This window comes from Fistularia commersonii, chromosome 33 (assembly GCF_037954325.1).
Source record: "Fistularia commersonii isolate RoL2024-O1a breed Wild chromosome 33, RoL_Fcom_v1.0, whole genome shotgun sequence".
Lineage (NCBI taxonomy): Eukaryota > Metazoa > Chordata > Actinopteri > Syngnathiformes > Fistulariidae > Fistularia > Fistularia commersonii.
In genome coordinates this window covers 9,949,115-9,968,770 of record NC_141316.1, presented here as the reverse complement: position 1 = coordinate 9,968,770, position 19,656 = coordinate 9,949,115, and the positions used below count along the sequence as shown (strand labels likewise).

The following is a 19,656-nucleotide window of genomic DNA, read 5'->3' as shown; positions in this document are numbered from 1 at the left end:
GCAGAGATCCTTCTGCTTCGACCGGTATCACGGAAAGCGAGCGTGGATGATCCACGCGTGGGTCTGACGGGAGGATCGATGGAACAGGTGAGGACCGTCACGCGTGATCTTTGCAGGTTTTATTTGTTTCTCAAATACAGGAGAGTTATTAATGTACAGAAGGACAAAGAATTTCATCAAGAGCTGTACAATATTTACAGGCCATTTTTCCTTTTTTTTCTTTATGGAAAATTAGATTGTTTTCAAAATAAGTCAATAGTATGCACATACATCAAAATGATAAAAATGAAATGACTATTTTCTCTTTAAATATCACCTATTTATACTCCTTCTTCCCTCACGGGAAACGGATAGTTTACTTCTTTTTATTTGCACCTGCATGAGTGATGATTGAACTGAAGCACAACAATGTAAAAGTTTCAAATAGCGACCCATTTCCTGCTCTTCTTTTTCGTTTTCTTTTCCTCCGTTATTTTACACCCACTGTATTTAATACAATATTTCAGCCTCGATGTCTCTTCTTTTGTATAGAGGGGAAGACAAGTCGGATATGTGGGTTACGATTGTATACTGAACCTGTGGACAATTAAAAAGTATTTCAAATGTTCGGGCAGCAACCCGGCGCTCGTGAGAGTTTAAGTTAAAAACCTCCTCATATAAATAATAAAAATGTGTTTATATATTATCACACAGCTGGCCGGTGCTGCCCTTCACATAGCACAGGATGATAGCGAGAGCATTTCTCAACACATTTCATGTTTCCGTCCACGGATGCGTCCATGTACTCGCCGCTCACAGCACGCTCTGCACGCAGTTTAAAAAGCATTCTCACCCTCTCCCATTCTTCCCCGAAACGCCAACAGCTGATGTTAGTCTTTTCAAAAAAATAATTTATGTAAAAACTAAGCGGTAATAGTTTCTCTTTGAGCTATTGTCTTAATAACACACAGTTAACAGGATGTTAGTGGCTCCTCCGCTGACTCGGCCGACGGCTTCCCCCCCCCCCCCTTTTTCCGTCGCGGATCGACCCGTTCCTCCTCGACCCGCCGGCGACGTCCCGTCCGAAGGGGCCCAAAAGTCAAACACTTTTTTTTTTTTTTTTTTCTCTCAGTCATTGATCAACAATTGCAAGGGGGGGGGGGGAATAAAAACAAAACAAAACAAAACAAAAAATAATAAAATAAAAACAGAGGCCAGTGTCCCATGTCAGACCCGTTTTGAGTTCATCAGGGGCCGTGAAAATTCACCCTCACATCTTGGATTTGAAGAGGGCTGCAGGGCGGGGGGGTGCGGGGGCTGTACAAACGGGAGCTATCCAGTTCCTTTATCTTTTTAACGCTCTTGCTATAAATCCCCTTCCCGTTCCGCACGTCCTCTCAGGCTTTGGTGCTGAGAGTGAGCAGCTCGATGAAGGAGCCGAAGAGCGTGTCCAGCCAGCTCTGGTTGGCCATGCACTGCTGCACCACCTCCTCCTGGCCCGGGTCCTCGGCCGCCTGCTCGATGGTGTTGGTCTGCAAGAGACGGAGCGGGAACGCCGTCAAAACCCGCATCGAAAACCTCCCCGATTTGCATTTGGGCGCGGAGCTTCCCTCCCGCTTCCCTCCCGCTTCCTTACCTCTTTCTTGCACTGTAAGAAGGTATGGTATTTATAGTGATGCAGGGAGTGGTAGAGACTGTAGATCCGGTACGACTCCGATGACAGTTTCAAGTCCTGGGGAGGGTGGAGGAAAAAATAAAAATAGATATTTGGTCAGGTCTGTCGAACGCGAGACCGTTACGGCAGTCCGGTGTGAGTCGGGGGAAGGGCAGAGTTTTTAAGCGCGTGTTACGTGGAAGCCGTCAAACAGGTTAGCTTGTCAGAAAAGTGGTCGTTCATGCGGTTTCAGAACAGACATTTATCCGCGCGCCTTTCTCTCCCGTTTATGACGCTTTTTACGATAAACTGAAAACCGATGTATCGTTTGCTGGTAAAAAAAATATAAAAAACTGCTTTTTCAAATTCCATTTTACAAGCATTCACCCTCTCATCTGCAGGGTCTCGATGAACTTCCTGCACGGTCCTGGACTGGAGAACCCCACCTAGAACCCCCATGTTGAAAATGTCAATTTTTTTTTTTTTACTTTCACCCAAATATTTATTTCCTGTTTTACCAGCAGGACATCCCAGGAAAAGGCCGTAATTAAAACCGATAATGAGTGGCTTTAAATAATCCAGGAGAAATTTACCTAAAATTCCAGCAAGAAATTACCTGGAAAAAAAAAATAAAAATCAGCAGCAAGTTATCTAATAACGTAATTACCAATAAAACTTGTAGAATCATAGCCGCTCCTCGGGTCAGTATAGCAACAAAGGCTCCTATAAATCACGTTCGGGTTCCTGTTCTATCATTTATTATGGCAACCCTTGACTTTTTCTCCCACACACACACACACACACACACATGCAGACGCAGACACACACCTGTGTCTTGGGCAGGGTTTTCTTGACTCTGTTGAGGGTCTTGCGGTTGTAAGCGTCGCCGCTGAGCCGCACCCTCACCACTCCGGAGTCCAACGGATCCACGATAATCTGGGGGTACGCATGCAGGAGCTCCTGGAGAAGATGGAGTGAAGAATTGATAAATAAATAAAATCTGTGTGCCGATGGGCCAAATATTGATCACACTTAGATGGTTGTTGTGATTACTTTTCTTGGCGTGGCGTTCAAAGCCTTTGCTTCACTCGCTTATGCCAAAGAATGTCTTTTGTCCAAAGGTTTCCACAAAACCGGTCTGAGTTTTACCACCAGGTGGGAAAACAATCCGACAAAGTAAACAAAACACGCCTTTGGGATAATTCTAAGAGACGGGCAAACATGGCTATTCAGGACAAATGCGATTGCGTTCAAAGCCCTGCGAAGCATAATCTAAGTTTTCCCGGTTTTCTGTTTGAAATCGGAGCGGCTCGCCAGCGTCTCCTCGCTGTGGACTCTGATATGATAAACAGCTTCTTGAGGGCACCAGGAGGAACCGCCGGGTGGTTTGGATTTGCTCCTCACTGGTAATTCTAAAGTCTTGACACAATTATTCTAGAACAACCGACTATGTATTTGTGATCTCTGGCAGCTTTAGGTTAATGCAGTTGGTATCACGGCAACCAGCTCACCGGTGGGCCAGTGTTTCACAGCTACGTGACGTTTGAGATGATCAACTTTCCACACGACGCGCCGATGGGAACTTTTATTTATTACGTGATAAATAATGGCTTATCTACTTATTTCAACACCTGATTTAAGACATTCATCATTTGCAAATGCATAAAAATCGACACAGCGACAGAGGAGTCTGCTGACTCCGCGAATGTTTTTCTATCAAGAAGCTGCGGGAACACCTTTAAAAGCCAATCGACTGGTTTGCAATTCCTCATTCTGAGCACATGAACGCGTGCGTTTTGTGCAGCAAAAGGGAACTGACGCTTGGAGCAACGAGCAAATTGGTATTAGTGTGAAATAAAGACGTGTTTTCCCAAGTAGCTGATAAAAAGACCGATAGTCCGGATAAAAAACCCGAGGTTAAAGAGGACAGAAGTGCGTTACCTGGTGCTGAGAGCCCATGCTGACTCTCCTCAGCAGCCTCCTCTTCTGCTCGCTGAGGATACTGTCAATCTTCCTCATCGGGGGAAGATAGAGCTCATCTGGGGGCCGAAATAGGCAAAGACGGGATTCATCAGTCGTCATTCACGAAGCCGTCGGTCATTTTAATACCGAGGACGGATTCGAGGCGGCTCCGCGGCTGCTCGTCTTTCAACTTTTTCCCCGGGCTTCCCTCCGATGCGCGTTCTTCTTTGAATTGCAAAAATCACAGCAAGGTTAATCTACACATGCAAAGTGAGGCTGTTTGTTCGCCCCGTCTAAACAGGATTGTTTTAATTCCCGCTTCTTCTCCACAAAGCTGTGCCAGGGTAGAAATATCCTTCAGAGCTTAAAGGGATGCAAATTCTCGTGCTTTGGTGGCATGTTTTAAAAGAAATCGCTCATCGCGGACGTGTTGAGAGGAGAGTCGGCGCAGCGCTCACCGTCCGTGTCCTCCAGGGCTTGGATCATGTCCGGGTCCAGGGCCGTGCTGACCAGCATCTCCACGTAGCTCCTGAACATCTCCCTCATGGCACGGTTGTTGACGCCGCCTTTCACCGGCACTGAGTGAAACAGAGGTGGAGCGAGAACTTTGAGAGACGTTTCGTTTTTAACGCGACGGCCGACCCGACACGACAAAATAAACCTACTCTCGTTCTCGCTCGCCCCTTCGTCCGACGAGTCGGACTCGGACGACGAGGGGACTTCCTTCAGCCACTTCTTCCTCTTCTTGGGAGGTGGCTCTGCCTTGACTTTGGCGGGCTTGGACTTGGGAGGCCGTTCCCTCCTCTCCTGTGCTTTCTTCTCCTCCTTCGCCCTCCCTCGCTCCACCGGAGCCGAGCGTTTCTCCGCCTTCTCGTGGGACGGTTGTACGCGCCTCTCCCTTTCGCTCTCCCTCTCCTTGCCTTTGGCCAAGGCACCGGCGACGTCCTTTTTCCCGTGCTGTTCTTTCGCCGTCGATGTGACCGTTCTTGTTTTGTCCCTCTGCTCTCGTTGGCCGGCCGCGCTCAGCCTCTCTTCTTTTTCCATAGCTCTGGTAACCTGGGTAGCAGGAGGGGAAGCCATTCTGGGGAAGGACTGGCGTCTGCGTTGCGTAGGAAATGAGTACAGTTGAGTGTGACGATTCAGTTTTTCAAATTAAAGTACAATAAGACACGCTTTCCAATCAGGCTCAGGTTGGTTGCACGAAGGGATTCGTCGACAGTCGTCGACGTTGTGACGGCAGCACTTTTGCGATCCACGGCACGGACCTCGTTTTCAATTAAAGAATCCAACACTGCTTTTTAAAGACGGCGAGAAGCGACTCTATGAACTCTCCACACCATCGGTCTGCGATCACAAGTTAAAGCTGGCAGACACCCACGGCCGTGAGACCGGGTCATCGACACACACACTTTACTAAATTCCCGCTCCCCTTCATGTGAATGTCATTTGGGTTTTTAATTTTACTTACTATAATATACTCATCAGCCTCTAGGGTGAACTCTGAAAAAAAAGACCTGGCAGAACGTCGCATCGGTTTTCCACGCGGAATTACTTTTAAATCGAGGATTGACCTTCCGTCACATCGCGACCTCGGGGTTCCGAGACACAGAATTACAACGTGCAAACTTCTTTCATTCCCTAAGGCCGAGGGCCGACAAACGCCGACCTCCGAATTCTCAAACCTCAGACGGGTATTTCTTCAGTCGTGAGATCCATCAAGTTTAAGCACCGATTCATATCAGGAGAACATTTGTACCTGAGAGCAGGCGTGGTTCTGCGCCAGGGTCGTCGGGAGCAGACTCGGACATAGTCCTTCTTGTTGACGTTCTCCAGAAACTTGACATAGATTCGCTGGTAACGCTTCTTTGCGTCTCCAAAGTACCCAAGATACTGAGAGCGGAAGAGATTTAACAAGAGTGTTAAAACAGAAAAGGAGAATTCCAGGCTGCGGAGTAGATCTCTGAAGGTTTCAGGTGAACTCACGTTGCTTGTTGCACAGAACTGCCTCTGGCCATCTTTGATCTCCGGGCTGAACTTCTGCAGCAGGGCTTTTTGCACCCTCCAGATGGGTGGAGGCTCACGACCGGTCTGCAGGGCCAGCTGCGCACGAACACAAAACACCCCCGAAAAGTGTTAACCCCACAATGTGTCCGTATGTCGGCTAACGCTTAACCGGTATATTCTGGAAATCTGCCGTGATTTAGTATCAGAATAGTATTGGCGAAGAGCATTTCTACGACTTTTACAAATCGAGGTAACCCCCGATTGGAGCGTCCTAACAAATAAACGACAGCGTTACTGATTGCTGGTCGAGTATCGGCCTCGCAGCGGCAGAACGCTGCGTCTGGTGCCGCGCCTTGGCTCCATTCTGACATGCTGGATGCTAAAACTGCACGTATGAGCGCCGGACTCTTGGAGCCACAAACGCTGAGGCCTCGGTGCTGCACGGGTCATCTGCTGGATGGCGTGGCCGGGAGAGCTTTGGGTCTAAAAAGCTAGTTTTACTCGCACTGCCAACAGTGTTACAAATTATACTAATGTTTACAATACCTATTTATTGCCAATACAAATCCAAATGCACTGTGGAAAGCAGAGTAAGAATTTCACTGTACAGGGAAACATGTTTCCACACTGTATGTATGACATAAAACACTAAATCTTAAAGGGTGGCAGGAGTGCAGGAGGTTCTGACACGTGTTCACATTAGCCCCAAGTGTTAGAGACCAGGACTGAATAATAACAGCGGTGATGCGATAAAATACAATATGGCCTCTTGTCAAGATACTGTAAGAGGTATTTTGGTCATTCAGACACACGATGTTTCCGAGCAGGGGTTTTGTTACTCCTAATGACATTATTGTCGACATGCAACAAGGCGCAGTCAAAACTAGCATGACGTAAAACCGCTCGTGACACTCGCTGGAGTACAAGTACACAAGAAGAGTCGGTAAAAGCCGAGCGCAAATACCTTGAGAGTTCGAATATCTTCCACGCGTACCACAAACTCATCCCTCTCTCTGAAAATCCCCTCCCCGCCGCTCTCGCTCTCATCCTCCTCGCTCTCTCCGACAATGGCGGCGTCCTCTTGCTTCTGGGCCAGGTGCAAGGAGGTGATCTTCGGCGGCGGAGGCTCCTCTTCAGGAGAGGCGGGCGACTCTGGAGAGGGCATGGGGGACTCCTTCCGTGGAGAGGATGGCGGGGGAGGGGAGGCGGGAGGAGGAGGTGGAGGTGGAGGTGGAGGAGTGGCGGGTGGAGGAACGGCAGCGGCAACGGGAGGCGGAGGAGACGGGGATTTGGGAGCAGCAGGACTCGGAGGTTGGGAGTTCTCCCGTTCTTCTGGTTGAGGGATGGGCGAGGGGAGTGACAGAGGGGGAAGCGGGGAGTGCGAAGGGGAGGAGGAGGAGGCGGGGGACGGCGGGGCGGAAGGAGGTTCTGGTGTCGCTGGCGCCGGAGGGATCTCGGGCGGGGACGCTGGAACGGAAGAGGTCGCGGATCAGGTCCATTTCTAGGCAGATATTAAGAAAAACGCGAGACGGGACGAGCGGGCTTACCTTCAAGCTTGGGACCGTCCAGAGTTTCCAGCTGTGGTTCTCTCTCCTCTGCAACATCGCTTTCCCCGTCGCCTCCCGTGGTCCTCTCCTCCTCCTCCTCCTCTTCTTCTTCCTCCTCCTCATCCTCCTCCTCCTCCTCGATTTCCTCCTCGATCTCCTCCTCGATCTCCTCCTCCTTGTTCTCGTCCATGTCTCTTTCTTCAGGCTGGAGGATGTCGGGTTCGCTGGACTCGGGGTGTTCGCGGGGCGTGTGGATGGCGGGCTGGGGGCTGAGCGTGGGGGGCTGCAGTGTGGGAGTGAGTGGGGTTTGTGTGGGTTGAGGCTGAGGGGGCGGTGGAGGTAGCGGGGGCTGGATGTTAGAGGTGAGCTGAGGGGTGTCATACAGAGCAGAAATGGCAGAGGAGATGCTCTTCTGGAGGTCCTGGTTCTTTCCCACCGAGTCCTCTTCGTCGGAGGAGAACGACGGCAGGGTCTCCAGATTCCTCTTGAGCTCATCTTCTAATCGCTTGGGGCTGGGACAGTTGCCTAGAGCGAGACCTCCGTTCCCCTCACCGTCTCCGAATGAGGGCGGCGGCGGCGGCGGGGGAGGGGCAGGGGACAGCGGGCGCAAGCCCCCGGATTTACAGGGTGAGGTTTCCCCGTTGTCGGTTTCCATCCCGGGTGAGATGTCCAGGCCCGGAGGTCTCTTTCCGGTCTTGAGGAAGTCCAAGAATGAAGCGACAAAACCGGCCTTGGACTCAGAGTCCTTCTCATCACCCTGGGATGAACACAAAACAGAGGATCTATTATCTATAGGCTGCATCTGCCGCCAAGTCGACAACTATAACCAAAGATGAACGAGCTTTAATAGTGTTTAACTAAATGTGTTTCTCTACTCTTGATCTTACCCGTTCCTCCAGTCCCTCTTCATCCACTCCTTCATTCATCATCTGACTTTTCTGCTTGCTTTTCTCCTGAGTCCTGGTGCTCTCGGTGCTGCAAGGTCCGGGGCTCAAACCGAGCGAGGGAGCCGAGCCCACCGAGCCGTCGGACAACGCCGGGTCTGTGCCGGACAGAGAGTCCGTCCGCAACAAGGCATCCGAGGACGACAGGGGAATTGGCAACTTAATCTGTTAAGTGAAAAAAAAACACAAATGACAATTTAATTATTCATGGAAAAAAAAAGAGGTTTATATTTTTTCTTGTAGGATGAGCTATTAATTAGATGTTTTTGTGTATTTGCACGCAAGAGGGGTGATAATTGAACTGCAGCTAACAAGAGAATTTGTCAATCTAACATCAGCAGATGGGGCCCATTTGCGAAACACAAATTTATTCTTCCGAGGCCCCGTCAATTTTTCATTCAAATGAGTCTTCCCGAGAACAGAGCGCCGCTGACCTTGAGAGGTGGAATCGGCTCGTGCTGCTGGAGCTGCTGCTGATGGAGGTGATGGTGATGCATCTGCTCCTGTTCCTTCCCGCCCATTTCCATGTACATGTCCTCCCTCCGTCCTCCTCGACCTCGGCTTCCCCGCCCCCTTCCCCGCCCTCGACCCTCCACGTTAAATCCCCCTCCGCTGGCGACGGCCGCCCCGCCCATCTCCCCCATCATCCCTCTGGGCGTGTAGGGCTCGGGCATGGGGCGGATACGAGGCCTGCCTCTAGGCCTCGGGGGACCCTCTCTCTTGGGCCTGGTGGGTTTCCGGCCCCTCTTCTTAGGGCCTTCCTGAGGCAGGAGGGAGTGAGCGCCCATGGACGAGTAGCCGGAGGAGTGGTAGAAGTCGATGTCGCCCATTAAGGGGCTGAGAGGTCCACTTCCTCCTCCTCCACCGCCCCCTCCTCCCTTTCTACAGCTGGAAACCAGGTCTGGTAGAAGGTCCGGGAGCCTCCGACTGTTCAACCTGATGTCGGCCGGTTGGTCGGCTTTGTCCTCGTCATCCTCAAACTCGTACTCTTGAGCGTAACTTTTCTTGGGCAGCGTGTTGGGGTCCCGACGCTCCTTCAGCAGGTGGAAAGAGCTCGACTTGAGGAGCTTCTTGGGGCGAGAAGAGCAGAAAATGGGCGACTGAAGGCCTCCAGAACCTGTCCCTGCGCTGGTTCCTCCCGGCCCAGAGGACAGTTTGGCTCCAGGGTTGTTGGGGCCGGCGTTATTGGAGCCCATACCCATGGCCGGGGCCTGGGATTGAATCAAACCGAGCTGTTCGGTGTTGACGGTGGAAGGCAGTTCGTGGGTTTTCAGGGAGTCCAAGTCCAGGGTCATTGTGTTATTACTGGGTTCCTCCAGGCCATGACAGTACGGCTCGTAACCCTGATCTCCACCGTGGTGACCCATGATATCATAGCTAGCTCCGCTCCCTCCTCCTGCCCCACCTCCGCTCTGTCCGGCTTTCATGGAATCGATCCCCTCTTGGCCAGCGTGGCTCTCGTTCATCTCCTCCTGACCCGGTCCCGCGCCGCCAGTACAGCTCGACTTGTAGTCATCTGCGCAAAACATGTCTTCCATTCCTGGAAAAAAGGAGCGGTCCTCATCCTGGAGGAGGGAGTCGGGAAAGCAGATGGACGTTAGAGGTACAAAGCGATTACTCTGTTGATTCTGATCGGCTTTCTCCACCGGGCTGACCGTGTCGAACTGGTGCTGCTCTGAGCGCTGTTGGTCCAGCTGAGTCTGCTGGGGGGTGAGCTGGGAGGACAGTGACTGCTGAGGGTCGGGCTGAGCTTGAGAATGGGTCGAGGCGGACTGGGGGGCTATGTGGTGAGGGTGCGGGGGCGGCGGCTGGGGGTGGGGCTGGTTGTGGGGGTGGTGGGAATGGCTCTGTTGGTGCTGAGAGGCGGGGTGCTGCTGCTGCTGCTGCTGTTGTTGTTGCTGCTGCTGCTGCTGCTGCTGCTGGGTGTGGTGCTGCGCGAGGTGATGCATGTGCGAGGGGGTAGACAAGCTGATCTCGGGCTCGGAAAGGAAGGAGTGCAGCTCCGAGGCCGAGTGCTGCTGCGAATGGTGCGGTTGCTGTGGTTGATGGTGAGACGGATGTTGCCTCTGCTGCTGCTCCTGCTGCTGCTGTCTGTGGCGATCGCCGCCGCCGCCACCGCCGCCGCTCCTTCCTCCGCTACTCGGTCCGCCGCGTCTGTCGTCCGCGACGGCGACGTCGGCGCCCGAGGTCTGAGAAAGCGAGCGCTCCAGCATGTCCAGAGACGAGACCACCGAGCTCTGTTTGACCTGGCTCTGCTCGTGTTGATGGGAGGGGGGACCGTGGTTGTAGTGAGCCGCCGCCACCTCTAAAGCTTGGGACTGCAGCTGGAGCTGGAGCTGGGTGGTCTGGGACTGAGACTGAGCCTGATGTTTGCTCGAACCGAGTCGCCCACTAGCGCCGTCCATAACAGCTTGCTGCTGGTTGATGGAGTGCTGTTGTTGTTGCTGCTGCTGCTGCTGTTGTTGTTGTTGTTGTTGTTGTTGCTGCTGCGAGTCGATCTTATGATGTTGTTGGTGCGAATGGGAGTCGATCTTGTGGTGCTGCTGATGCTGATGGGAGTCCATCTTTTGGTGTTGTTGGTGCGAAGGCAGGGAATCGATCTTGGGGTGTTGCTGATGGGGTTGGTGGGAGTCCATTTTATGATGTTGTTGGTGCTGCCGATGGGAGTCTATTTTATGGTGCGGATGTTGCTGATGAGAGTCCATCTTGTGGTGCTGTTGGTGAGGCTCCAGCTTGTTGCGGGTGGTGTGGGACAGGACCGACTGGAGCAGGTGCGGCGGCTGGTGGGACTGGTCTGTCGGGGAGTCCATGAGGGAGGGGGCCCCTTGGGTCTGGGAGTGCGGCTGCTGGACCTCCGGCGTCTTCCGAGGATAGGGGATTTCCGCACGTTCCTGGGACTTCTTTTGGAGCTCCATTTGGGTATGAGTCGGTATCTGAGAGTGCGAAGATACGTGTTGACTATGCGTGGAGTGCTGCGGAGCGAGGGAGTGTTGCGTGTACGGGTCGCCTCGCCCATAGTGGACTACAGACCCCAAGTTGTCGTGGTGATGAAGGTGGGAGTGCACTTGTTCGGCGTTTCCTCTTCCCCCGCTGCTTCGGCCGCTTCCTACGGCTCTGTCGTTCCTTTGCTGCTGATGATGATGCTGTTGTTGATGTTGTTTCTTCAGCGACATCTCCAGCTGGTTATCCAGCCCGGAGATGGACCCTCCAGACCCCGCGTTGCCAACTCCAGCAGAGGATGTGGCACTGTGGGTACGGATGACGCTCTGAGGATGGTATCGTTCCTCGGAGGACTTTCCCAGGTCGTAGCTCAGTCCTTTACCCGCGTCAGTGGTTGGCGGCGCTGACTGGCTCTGAGGCTGCGTTTGCTGGGATGTCTGTTGCGGCTGCTGCTGGGGATGATGGTGAGCGGCCTGGGGAGCAGGACTCGCCTGCGCCTGCAGCAGGTGCTGGATCAAGAACTCGTCGTCGTCGTCGACTTCCTCCTGCGACCTCTGAGAGCTGACTCCCAACATCGAAGCGTCGGCTTTCGTTTTGGAGGAGGTGGAATGGTAGGACTGCGGTTGGGAGCCGGGGCCTCTGGTGTCCGGGTACCCTTGCGGAGACGAGAGGAAGGTGGGAGATAGAACGGAGGAAATGTATTTGTTGGAGCCGGCGCCTCCCGGAGACTGCGTCGGGCAGGCTGGCACCGGGGAGTGCAACCCTGGACGGATAATGCCCGAGTTGCCGGACGGGGAGGGGCTGGAGTCTGGAATATGATAGGAACCCCCGGCGCTACCTCCTCCTCCTCCTCCCCCACCGCCTCCTCCCCCACCACCTCCTCCCCCTCCACCTCCCCTATCGCTGTTCATGCTGTTCCCCGCACCTCCGCCTGAGCCCGAGTTCCCACTCGCCGTTCCACTGCTGCTTCCTCCCCCAGACGCTCCACTACCTGAGGAACCACTTGACCTTAAAAGGGCAGGAGAATGACCCGGAGCTCCGTAGGCTAGAGACGGGCTTCCGGCTCCGCCCAGAGAGGATGGCAGTGACCCATAAGCAGAATCAGTTCCGTATAAATCAGTGGGATACGACTGGCTTCGCCCGCCTAAACTCCCGTATCCTTTTCCACCGGTACCTGAGCTCAGGTCTTGAGCCTGCGGGGAACTGAAGCCTCCATAGGACTGCGCCAAGTGGGAAGTGGGAGGCTGATTTGGCGAATACGACTGCGTTTGCTGCTGGGGCGGCGTTTGGCCGGTGAGTGCTGAGGTGGGGGTTTTCACGGGGGGCACTGGGGACCCATAGCCTGAGAGGCAGGATTTGGGGAGGGACTGGGGGGTCGAAGTGGAAGTGGGGGGGGCCTGTTGGGGCTGGGGGGCCGGGGGAGGCGGCGCGGGCTGCGGAGGCGGCTGCTGCCTGGAAGGGGCCGCGCTGGAGCTGGAGGTCGGGATGGAGTTCGCCGGATGAGCCCCGGAGGTTGCGGAGGAAGTAGATGAAGAGGAGGAGGAGGTAGAGGAAGCGGAGGGGGGCGTGTGCGGAGTCCTCGAGGAGGAGGCCGAACTGGCAGAAGAGTAGCCGCTGCTCGAGCTGCTTTTGGTGCCTTTCCCTGCAGAAGAAGAGGAGGAGGACGAGGATGAAGAGTAAGGGGGCTGGATGATCGGCCTGTACTGCTCGCCCCGGGAGGAGGCCTTGTGGTCAGACGAGGGGCTCTGGTCGCCCAGCGGGCTGCAAGAGAGGCCGGCGTGCCTGTGATGGGTGGCTATCTGTTGGTACCCCGCCCCTCCGCAGCTGAGGTAGTGCTGGAGGGAGTGGGCGGCGGACGACGACAGCTGTGACTGGGCCGGCGAGGGCCGCTGGTAGTGCTTAATGACGCTATCCTGCCGCGGCACGGCCCGCTCCTGGGCCGAGTTGGACTGGGACTGAGACTGAGGCTGGGGCTGGGCCGAGGAGAAGACAGAAGCATTGTACAGCTGGGACGACTGGTCCTGGAGCTGCGACGAAAGCAGGTTGAACTGGTGAGATTGCAGGTGCCTGGCAGAGGATGCCTGGGCTGATGTGGCACCCGTGGGATCCTGGCTGCCCCTGTAGGCGGCTGCCGCAGCACCCTGTGAGGACAGGAGTCTATCAAAACCCAGGCTCGACTGGGAAGGAGCCTTGATGTGGAGCAGGGGGTCGTGTGGGGAGAGCAGGCCGTTAGACGTGGGACTAAACGTAGGTGTATCCTGGAGGGAAAGGGAGGCAGCGGGGAAAGAGCGACTGGAAAAGGATGCGGGGTGCTGATAAGCTGAGAGTGCAGAGGAGGATGGGAAGGAACCGGAGCCGGGGAGAGCTCCGGAAATGAATAATTCTGGAGGAGCAGGTGTGTGCATCGCTGTTTGGAAAAGGAAGACAAATAACAGATTACTCAATATCCATTAAATGGAGAATAAAAAGGCAGCAACGTTCTAGCAATGAGTAACATCGTTAGCTTCCATGACTAATTGTACGGTCGCTAAAATATTCACCATTTAAACGCTAAAGAAATTCAAGTCGGCCGGACGACGGAGGAGCCGAGCGCGGAGTTTCTTTGAAAGCTATACTGACGGCGAGGCAAGATCGAACACGGCCCCACCTGTCTGCCAAGACGGCGTGCGAAACTGGGAGAGCAGGGAGGAGGCAGAGGGCGGAGCCTGGGGACCCCGAGACTCCAGGGCCGAGATCAGATTCATGACAGAGGCATCGGGGGCGGAGGGGCTGGCGTGGTGCAGGCCCGTGTCAAAGAGCCCCGACAGACCTTGGGGTGCAAAGACAGACCGACGCAAATGGATTGGTTAGCATGAATAGCGAACGTCACGCATGCGCGTGAGAAATGTACAAAAGCCACCGTTCAGCGATGCATCTTTACGCCGAGAACGTTCTTAGAAACACCAGCGGTGGTAAAACGTTTCAAGATGGCGGAGTGCAGAAACAAGTGCTACTCAAACCCCCCCCCCCGTGGTGACAAAAGTGAGAGTTCAGACACAAAGCAGTTCTAGAAGAGATGGCTGAGTGACTTTGTAAATGTGGGTCACGAGCGGATCACTTGTCCTCGCAGACAGAATGCCGCAAAACCAGACCCACAGCCAGCCACAGAGGGAGGACGGGCAGCTTTGGGCCGCCGTGTGAAGCGACGCCATACGCTCACCGCTTCGCTCGATGGAACACGACGCTCATTCAAACTATTCCATTATTAAAAGCTTTCGTTAAAACGGCACGTATACATTTTGCTCTATCGCCGACAGAGATGAGACTAAGATCACACAGACCGCCCGTCCTTTTCTTTTTTTTTTTTTTTCTCTCTTTTTAAAACTAGGTCTCGGAGGAATGTTAGTTCCCTGCGAAAACAATGGGGCCGAGCCAAAGAGCACAATTCCAAAAGGGAATTATCATCGTCATCTCTGGAACAAAATATTTTGCACACGTTGGAATTAAAACAGTGAATACATCATCAGCAATGTGGCGAGCCGCTACGAGGTCTTCATGTGCTCCTATTATTGCGAGAGTAATCGATTTTGGCCTACTTAAGACGCAGATTATGGAGATGAAGCACTTTTCTTCTCGGTTAAAAACTGCCGATTGGTCATACAAGAGCATTTGGGCTAATCAAACACAACCAACTGCAAGGATACGGTTTTACTATCATCAATAACGTCGAGGCGTTCGAGGAGATGGCAAGGATCCCATTTCTTAGCTGACTAGAGGGGAAAATTTGCTTTGCATTGTGACCCCGGGATTCAAAAAAAAAAAAAAAAAAATCTAGCATTATTCCATTGTTTTTTCACAATTACCTTTCCGGTTTTAAATGAGGGTGCTCAACGGCGTGTGAAAAAACACAAACTTTGCAATATTCAGGCACGATTCTTTAAGTACCTCAGCACCCTTCGGGAAAAAAATGGACTTTGTCTGCTTGTGCGCGCAGGAGAGACGTAAACGGAGAAAATTGGAAACTGTGAAACAGTCATGCAGCCTTCAGACCGTGTTACCCACAATACCCAGGGGTGTGGGGGGGTGGAGGGGTACAGCACACATTCGAAGACCAACTCACCGAACAGCGAAATGCGCGGGAGCCGTACGGTGAAAGAAAAGAAGAGGGTACTTGAACTGCACAGACCCATTTTAAACACTGGTTACAAGTTCCAAACTCAAAAAAAAAAAGAAAAAGAAAGGCCAGGAAACACACTGTAAATTTGTCCTTGTGAAATATAAAGAAATGAAATTCAATTGGGTTCTGGAATATCTCCAGTCGCTCTGTTGAAATGTCTTTTATTTACCACAGTCAGAGCAAACTGACCTTCTGCCACACCAAATCCCTGCAGCTCAGCAGCTGGCAGGCACTTGTTTCCAACTCTCATCGGGTAACAAGCAGCGAACGGCGTAACTTGTAGGACCAAAGTGAAAATTGACAAACCCGCGTTTAGGCTTGCGGTCGAAACGTGTTCATTCCTCCAATTGGATGTCCTGTGTAAAATAAGACCTCTAATAGCCACAAAACACATCATCTTTAAAAATAATTAGGAAAAAAAAAAAAGTAAGCAGTTATTCCTTGGAGAACTTGATAACTTATTCTAATTGGAGGTCTCATTTTATACAAAGTGTGAGAAGAAAGCCTTTTTCGGCAAATTAGGGAACCGGGAGGTTAACTATCGTGAATTCACTCACATAGAAACGATCTTGATACATTGAGAATTTTGTGCCGATCACCCCAAATTAAAACTCGGTATGATTTTGCACCAGCTGCATGGTTTTATATCTAATTCTCTGCGTAAAAATCACAGATATCTCCTATGTAAATTTATATGCATTACATGTTCGGAAGTAACGGCAAACGTGTCAAATTGGGCGGTAGGTTATAGCCAACGGCCGTTCCAATTGTACATTCAACACATCCGTTGGAGGAAATAAACCTTTTAGAAACCGCGCAATCTGTGTTTTCACAATGACTGTTTCGCGATGGGGTTCTTATTTAAGTCACGGCTGAATACTGAAGGCGAAGGCTGAATGCAGTTAAGTGGCGGACATTTTTGGGTGACAATGCTCTACCAGGGCCCGCATGGACTCACACAGTAATTCACTGCCGGGGCCCCTTATTGCTGTGACATGGAAGGTATGACATTTATCTCACCCAAACTCCGTCCAGCTGCTCCCCAAGCTCCGCCTTGGCCAGAGCTCCCTGGGTGGTGATTGGTGGCATAGCCCTGCAGAGGGTGTGGGGTGGCGTAGGCTTGTCGGTGAAGAAGCTCAGACTCAGGGTGGGATGATCTGGAACTCCCATATACAAGACTGGGGAGGAGAGGAGGCAGGGGATTGGGAATGTCATTTGTGTCAGAACATGTTCACATAAACCGTGCATGTCGAATAAATAAATAAGGACAGAAGGAAGCAAAACACCCTGAGCCCTGGCAGGCCGGGTTCAGCTGTTTAAAAAAATAAGGAGAAGTGATTTGGCCTTATATTTCATGTTCAGACTTAAAATGTCCAGATTTGAATGCCAACTCAACATTGTTCATTCTGGGGTTGATTTTAGCCACTTGTGCCCGTTTAAGTCATATTCCATGTAGGGCGGAGGGAAATCTGACGTGAACAAGATTTCCACAGAATCTTTTTCACCCATTTCCTTTTCGACACAATGACACATGATGCACATGTGCCAAAGCAGACGTTACAACGATGAGGACAGCATCGTTTTCAAACCGTTGCTTGTGTGCACCGGGGGCCCAAAACCCGGGCTAGAAATGCGAGGCCGGCGCACGTCGTCCCCAGAAAGTGAGGACGAGCCACCTGCAGAAGTTTGCTTTCCAGAAGCGTCAGAAATGCGTGGTGAGCAGAGAGCAGGCTAGCACCGGGGCTGCTGGTAGCAGCGCCTCGGAGCAGAGGGCTGCAGCCGAGCTACGAACGCAGACACTAGGCCTTGGAAGCAAGGTCGCTAGAAAAAACGCGGATGAATAAAAAGCCGACTGGTGTGCAAACCAGAGCCTTCCCCGAGGTGGCTATTTCATTCCACCGAAAGAAAATACAAAGGCTATCTCTTTTTTCGGGCTCCATTGACGAAGCTGGTGTAGCTAAACAGCTGGATGGTGCAGGTCGACACAAACGCAAGCTAGGCTGCATGCAAACACCAGCAGTCCCCGGCTTTAGGTGTCCGCTCCTCGCTTTGGATCGGAGCGGGGACGTTACAGCATACACGGCTAGCTATCTCAGGGGAAACAGAAATATCCTGATTATTTTCGGCTAGCTGTGAGGCAGTGGCACTTGCGTGCACAGGCCGCAAACGCTTTGCAACGCTAGCTCGCAGGCTAACGTGAAGGGAAAAGACAAGAGCTATCTTGCACGGTCCAGACAATCACCATCATCACCACCACCACCATCATCATCATCATCATCATCATCGCCGTCGTCGTCTTGTGAAGTCACCTTGGCCTTATTTTTAATTTGGAGTCGAGCATCAAACCGCAGATTGGATGCGGTGGGTACATTGCACAATCCCATTATGCAAATGAACATAAGCCATCCATAACCCACCACCACCACTTCATTTTCTAGATCACGATTTGGGCCAAAAAAAAAAAAAAAAAAATCATCACAAATGTGGATTTCGATGCACACTTCCATTCCCCCCCTCCCGTGTAACATGCGGTCACAATAAAACAAAGATGCTTATTGAAATGCATCAATGCTTCTTGTTGATGTCTGTCAAGGGGCTGCTGCGAGGGGGGCATTGCTGCGTATGTATCCCCTTCCTATCAATCCTTCCAGAGATGGCTTTTAGCGAGGTCTGTTTCCAGGCCTGCACACGGGGAACAATCATTCTCCCGGAGACACCCCCACCCACTCCAAAACCTCCAACCCGCCAGGTCCACCTAAAGCACCCGTCTGTCAATCACATTCAATTCAACCCCCCCCGCACCCCCTCCACCCCACCGAGCTTTCCTTCCTCCACCCCGCCCACCCCCACGACACGCACGGCTCCGTTCCCGATTATAACGTTATTACTATGCAAACACTTCGGATGACAATGCAGCACACATAATAGCCCGGCGCACCGTGCACCGACAATTTGTTTACACGGGTGACGGTACCGGGGGTGCTAGCGGCGGCGGCGGCGGCGGCGGCGGCGGGGGGGGGGGGGTCGCGGTGCACGCACATTGTCCGAGCCCCGATGCGTTACCTTGCTTTCGCCGATCTCTCGTAGCTCCATCCCGCTCCAGCGCCCAGATCGCCAAACCCTGTTCCCGGGTAATTCCTATCCATCTATGAGGGGGGACGACGTGTGCGACGGGGGCGAAAGCGGCGACAAAGTCGCAGGGCTGAAAACGGCGGATGGAGGGGAAGGGGGGAAAGAAGAGAGGGGGAGAGATAGAGAGAGAGAAAGGGGGGAAGAAGGAGGGAGGAGAAGAGAAAAATCCAGTCTTTCCCGTCCTCGGTTTCAGGCGATTTTCCCTGAATTTATAAGCAAGTCCTCGGGAGTGGAAAACAGCATATTGAAAGAGAAATGGAGGGGAGGAGGAGGAGGAGAAAGCTGGATGGGAAAAAAAAGAGGGGGGTCTACGGGGTTGTGATCCAACCGCCTCCGAAAAAGCCAGTCTTTCTCATTTTTGTTCGGGTCGCCTCTCACGTCTCTCAGTCCCGGGGCTTCGGGTCGGGGTTCGGGTCCGGCCGGGGCCCGGTCATGGTGCGGGTGTCGCAGATTGGGCCGGCGGCGGCGGGCGGGCGGCTGACAAACATTTGATTTGAATGCGTCCCTTTTTCTTCCTCTCTCCTCCCCTTTCTTTATGCTAGCTGCTGCCCCGATGCTAGCACACGGAAATACGGCAACCGCCAGGCCACGTCCGTGACAACCATCCCCCCCGCGAATAAACTCCCAAATCTGAGTTTCTTCTCTTTTTCCGGGGAGCTAAGTTCGTCTTTTATGTATTTAATAAAGTGTGAATCGCTCCCGGGGCCCTCCAGCGGCGGGCTCCGGCTGTCAGAAAATACAACACGGCTACCTTTCCTTGTCCCCCTCCTCCCTCCCTCCGTATGCTAAGGCGTTAGCTTCCTCGCGTCACGGCGCTCCCCGGCCGCGGAGGCGAAAAAACAACAACACACACACAAAATAAAAGAAAATAAACGAAGAAACGGCTTCGTCTAAAACCGATAACACCCCCGGGTTTAACCGAGGGGGACGGCGAGGAAAGCAGGCCGCGTTTTTTTTGTGTGTTCTCTCCCTAATTTTCCTCCGGAGGCGCCATGTTTGAAGGCGGCAGTCCGTCCTCCCTCCCTGCCTCTCTCTCCGCCGCGGCTCCCTCACCGTCTGCGGTGACCTCCATTCCCCGGCCCTCTGTCTGCCAACCAGCTTTGCATACTTTCCCAGATTTTTTGTCTCACTCTCGGGCTAATTTTCCCTCTATATTTGGATATATTTATAAAGCTCCCTCCCCTCCTGCCGCTGGCTCAGGCGCATCTGTATATATGTATAAAAAAAATAACATGCTTTGTAGAATAAATCACTGTAGGTGCATTAAGTTCAAGCATGCGGCGCCCCCACCACCACCACCACCACCACCTCCAGGAAATCGACAATTTCACTAAGAAA

At 52.7% G+C, this 19,656-nt stretch overlaps 1 protein-coding gene across 1 annotated transcript; it reads right to left on the bottom strand.

Moving 5' to 3' along the window:
- Positions 1 to 104: 104 nt before the first annotated feature.
- LOC147215001 (proline-rich protein 12-like) lies at positions 105 to 19,551 on the bottom strand. The gene is made up of 15 exons (XM_086141041.1): positions 18,250 to 19,551; positions 16,207 to 16,364; positions 13,678 to 13,839; positions 8,525 to 13,437; positions 8,034 to 8,255; positions 7,147 to 7,903; positions 6,564 to 7,066; positions 5,579 to 5,695; positions 5,352 to 5,485; positions 4,261 to 4,694; positions 4,054 to 4,173; positions 3,575 to 3,672; positions 2,462 to 2,593; positions 1,616 to 1,711; positions 105 to 1,511 (listed from the first exon to the last, which is right to left on the bottom strand). Exons 1-15 carry the CDS (start codon positions 18,330 to 18,332, stop codon positions 1,377 to 1,379), a joined length of 8,064 nt encoding a protein of 2,687 aa, XP_085997167.1. The 5' UTR covers positions 18,333 to 19,551; the 3' UTR covers positions 105 to 1,376.
- Between the last annotated feature and the right edge of the window lie 105 nt (positions 19,552 to 19,656).

Bases quoted from the DNA above. Each gene is read 5' to 3' on its own strand.
- LOC147215001 (XM_086141041.1), bottom strand. From the start codon at position 18,332: ATGGATAGGAATTACCCGGGAACAGGGTTTGGCGATCTGGGCGCTGGA. The intron at 3,673-4,053 runs GTGAGCGCTGCG...TTCGGCCCCCAG, and splicing joins AGCCCTGGAGGACACGGACG to ATGAGCTCTATCTTCCCCCG. The intron at 1,712-2,461 runs GTGTGTGTCTGC...CACCCTCCCCAG, and splicing joins AAACCCTGCCCAAGACACAG to GACTTGAAACTGTCATCGGA.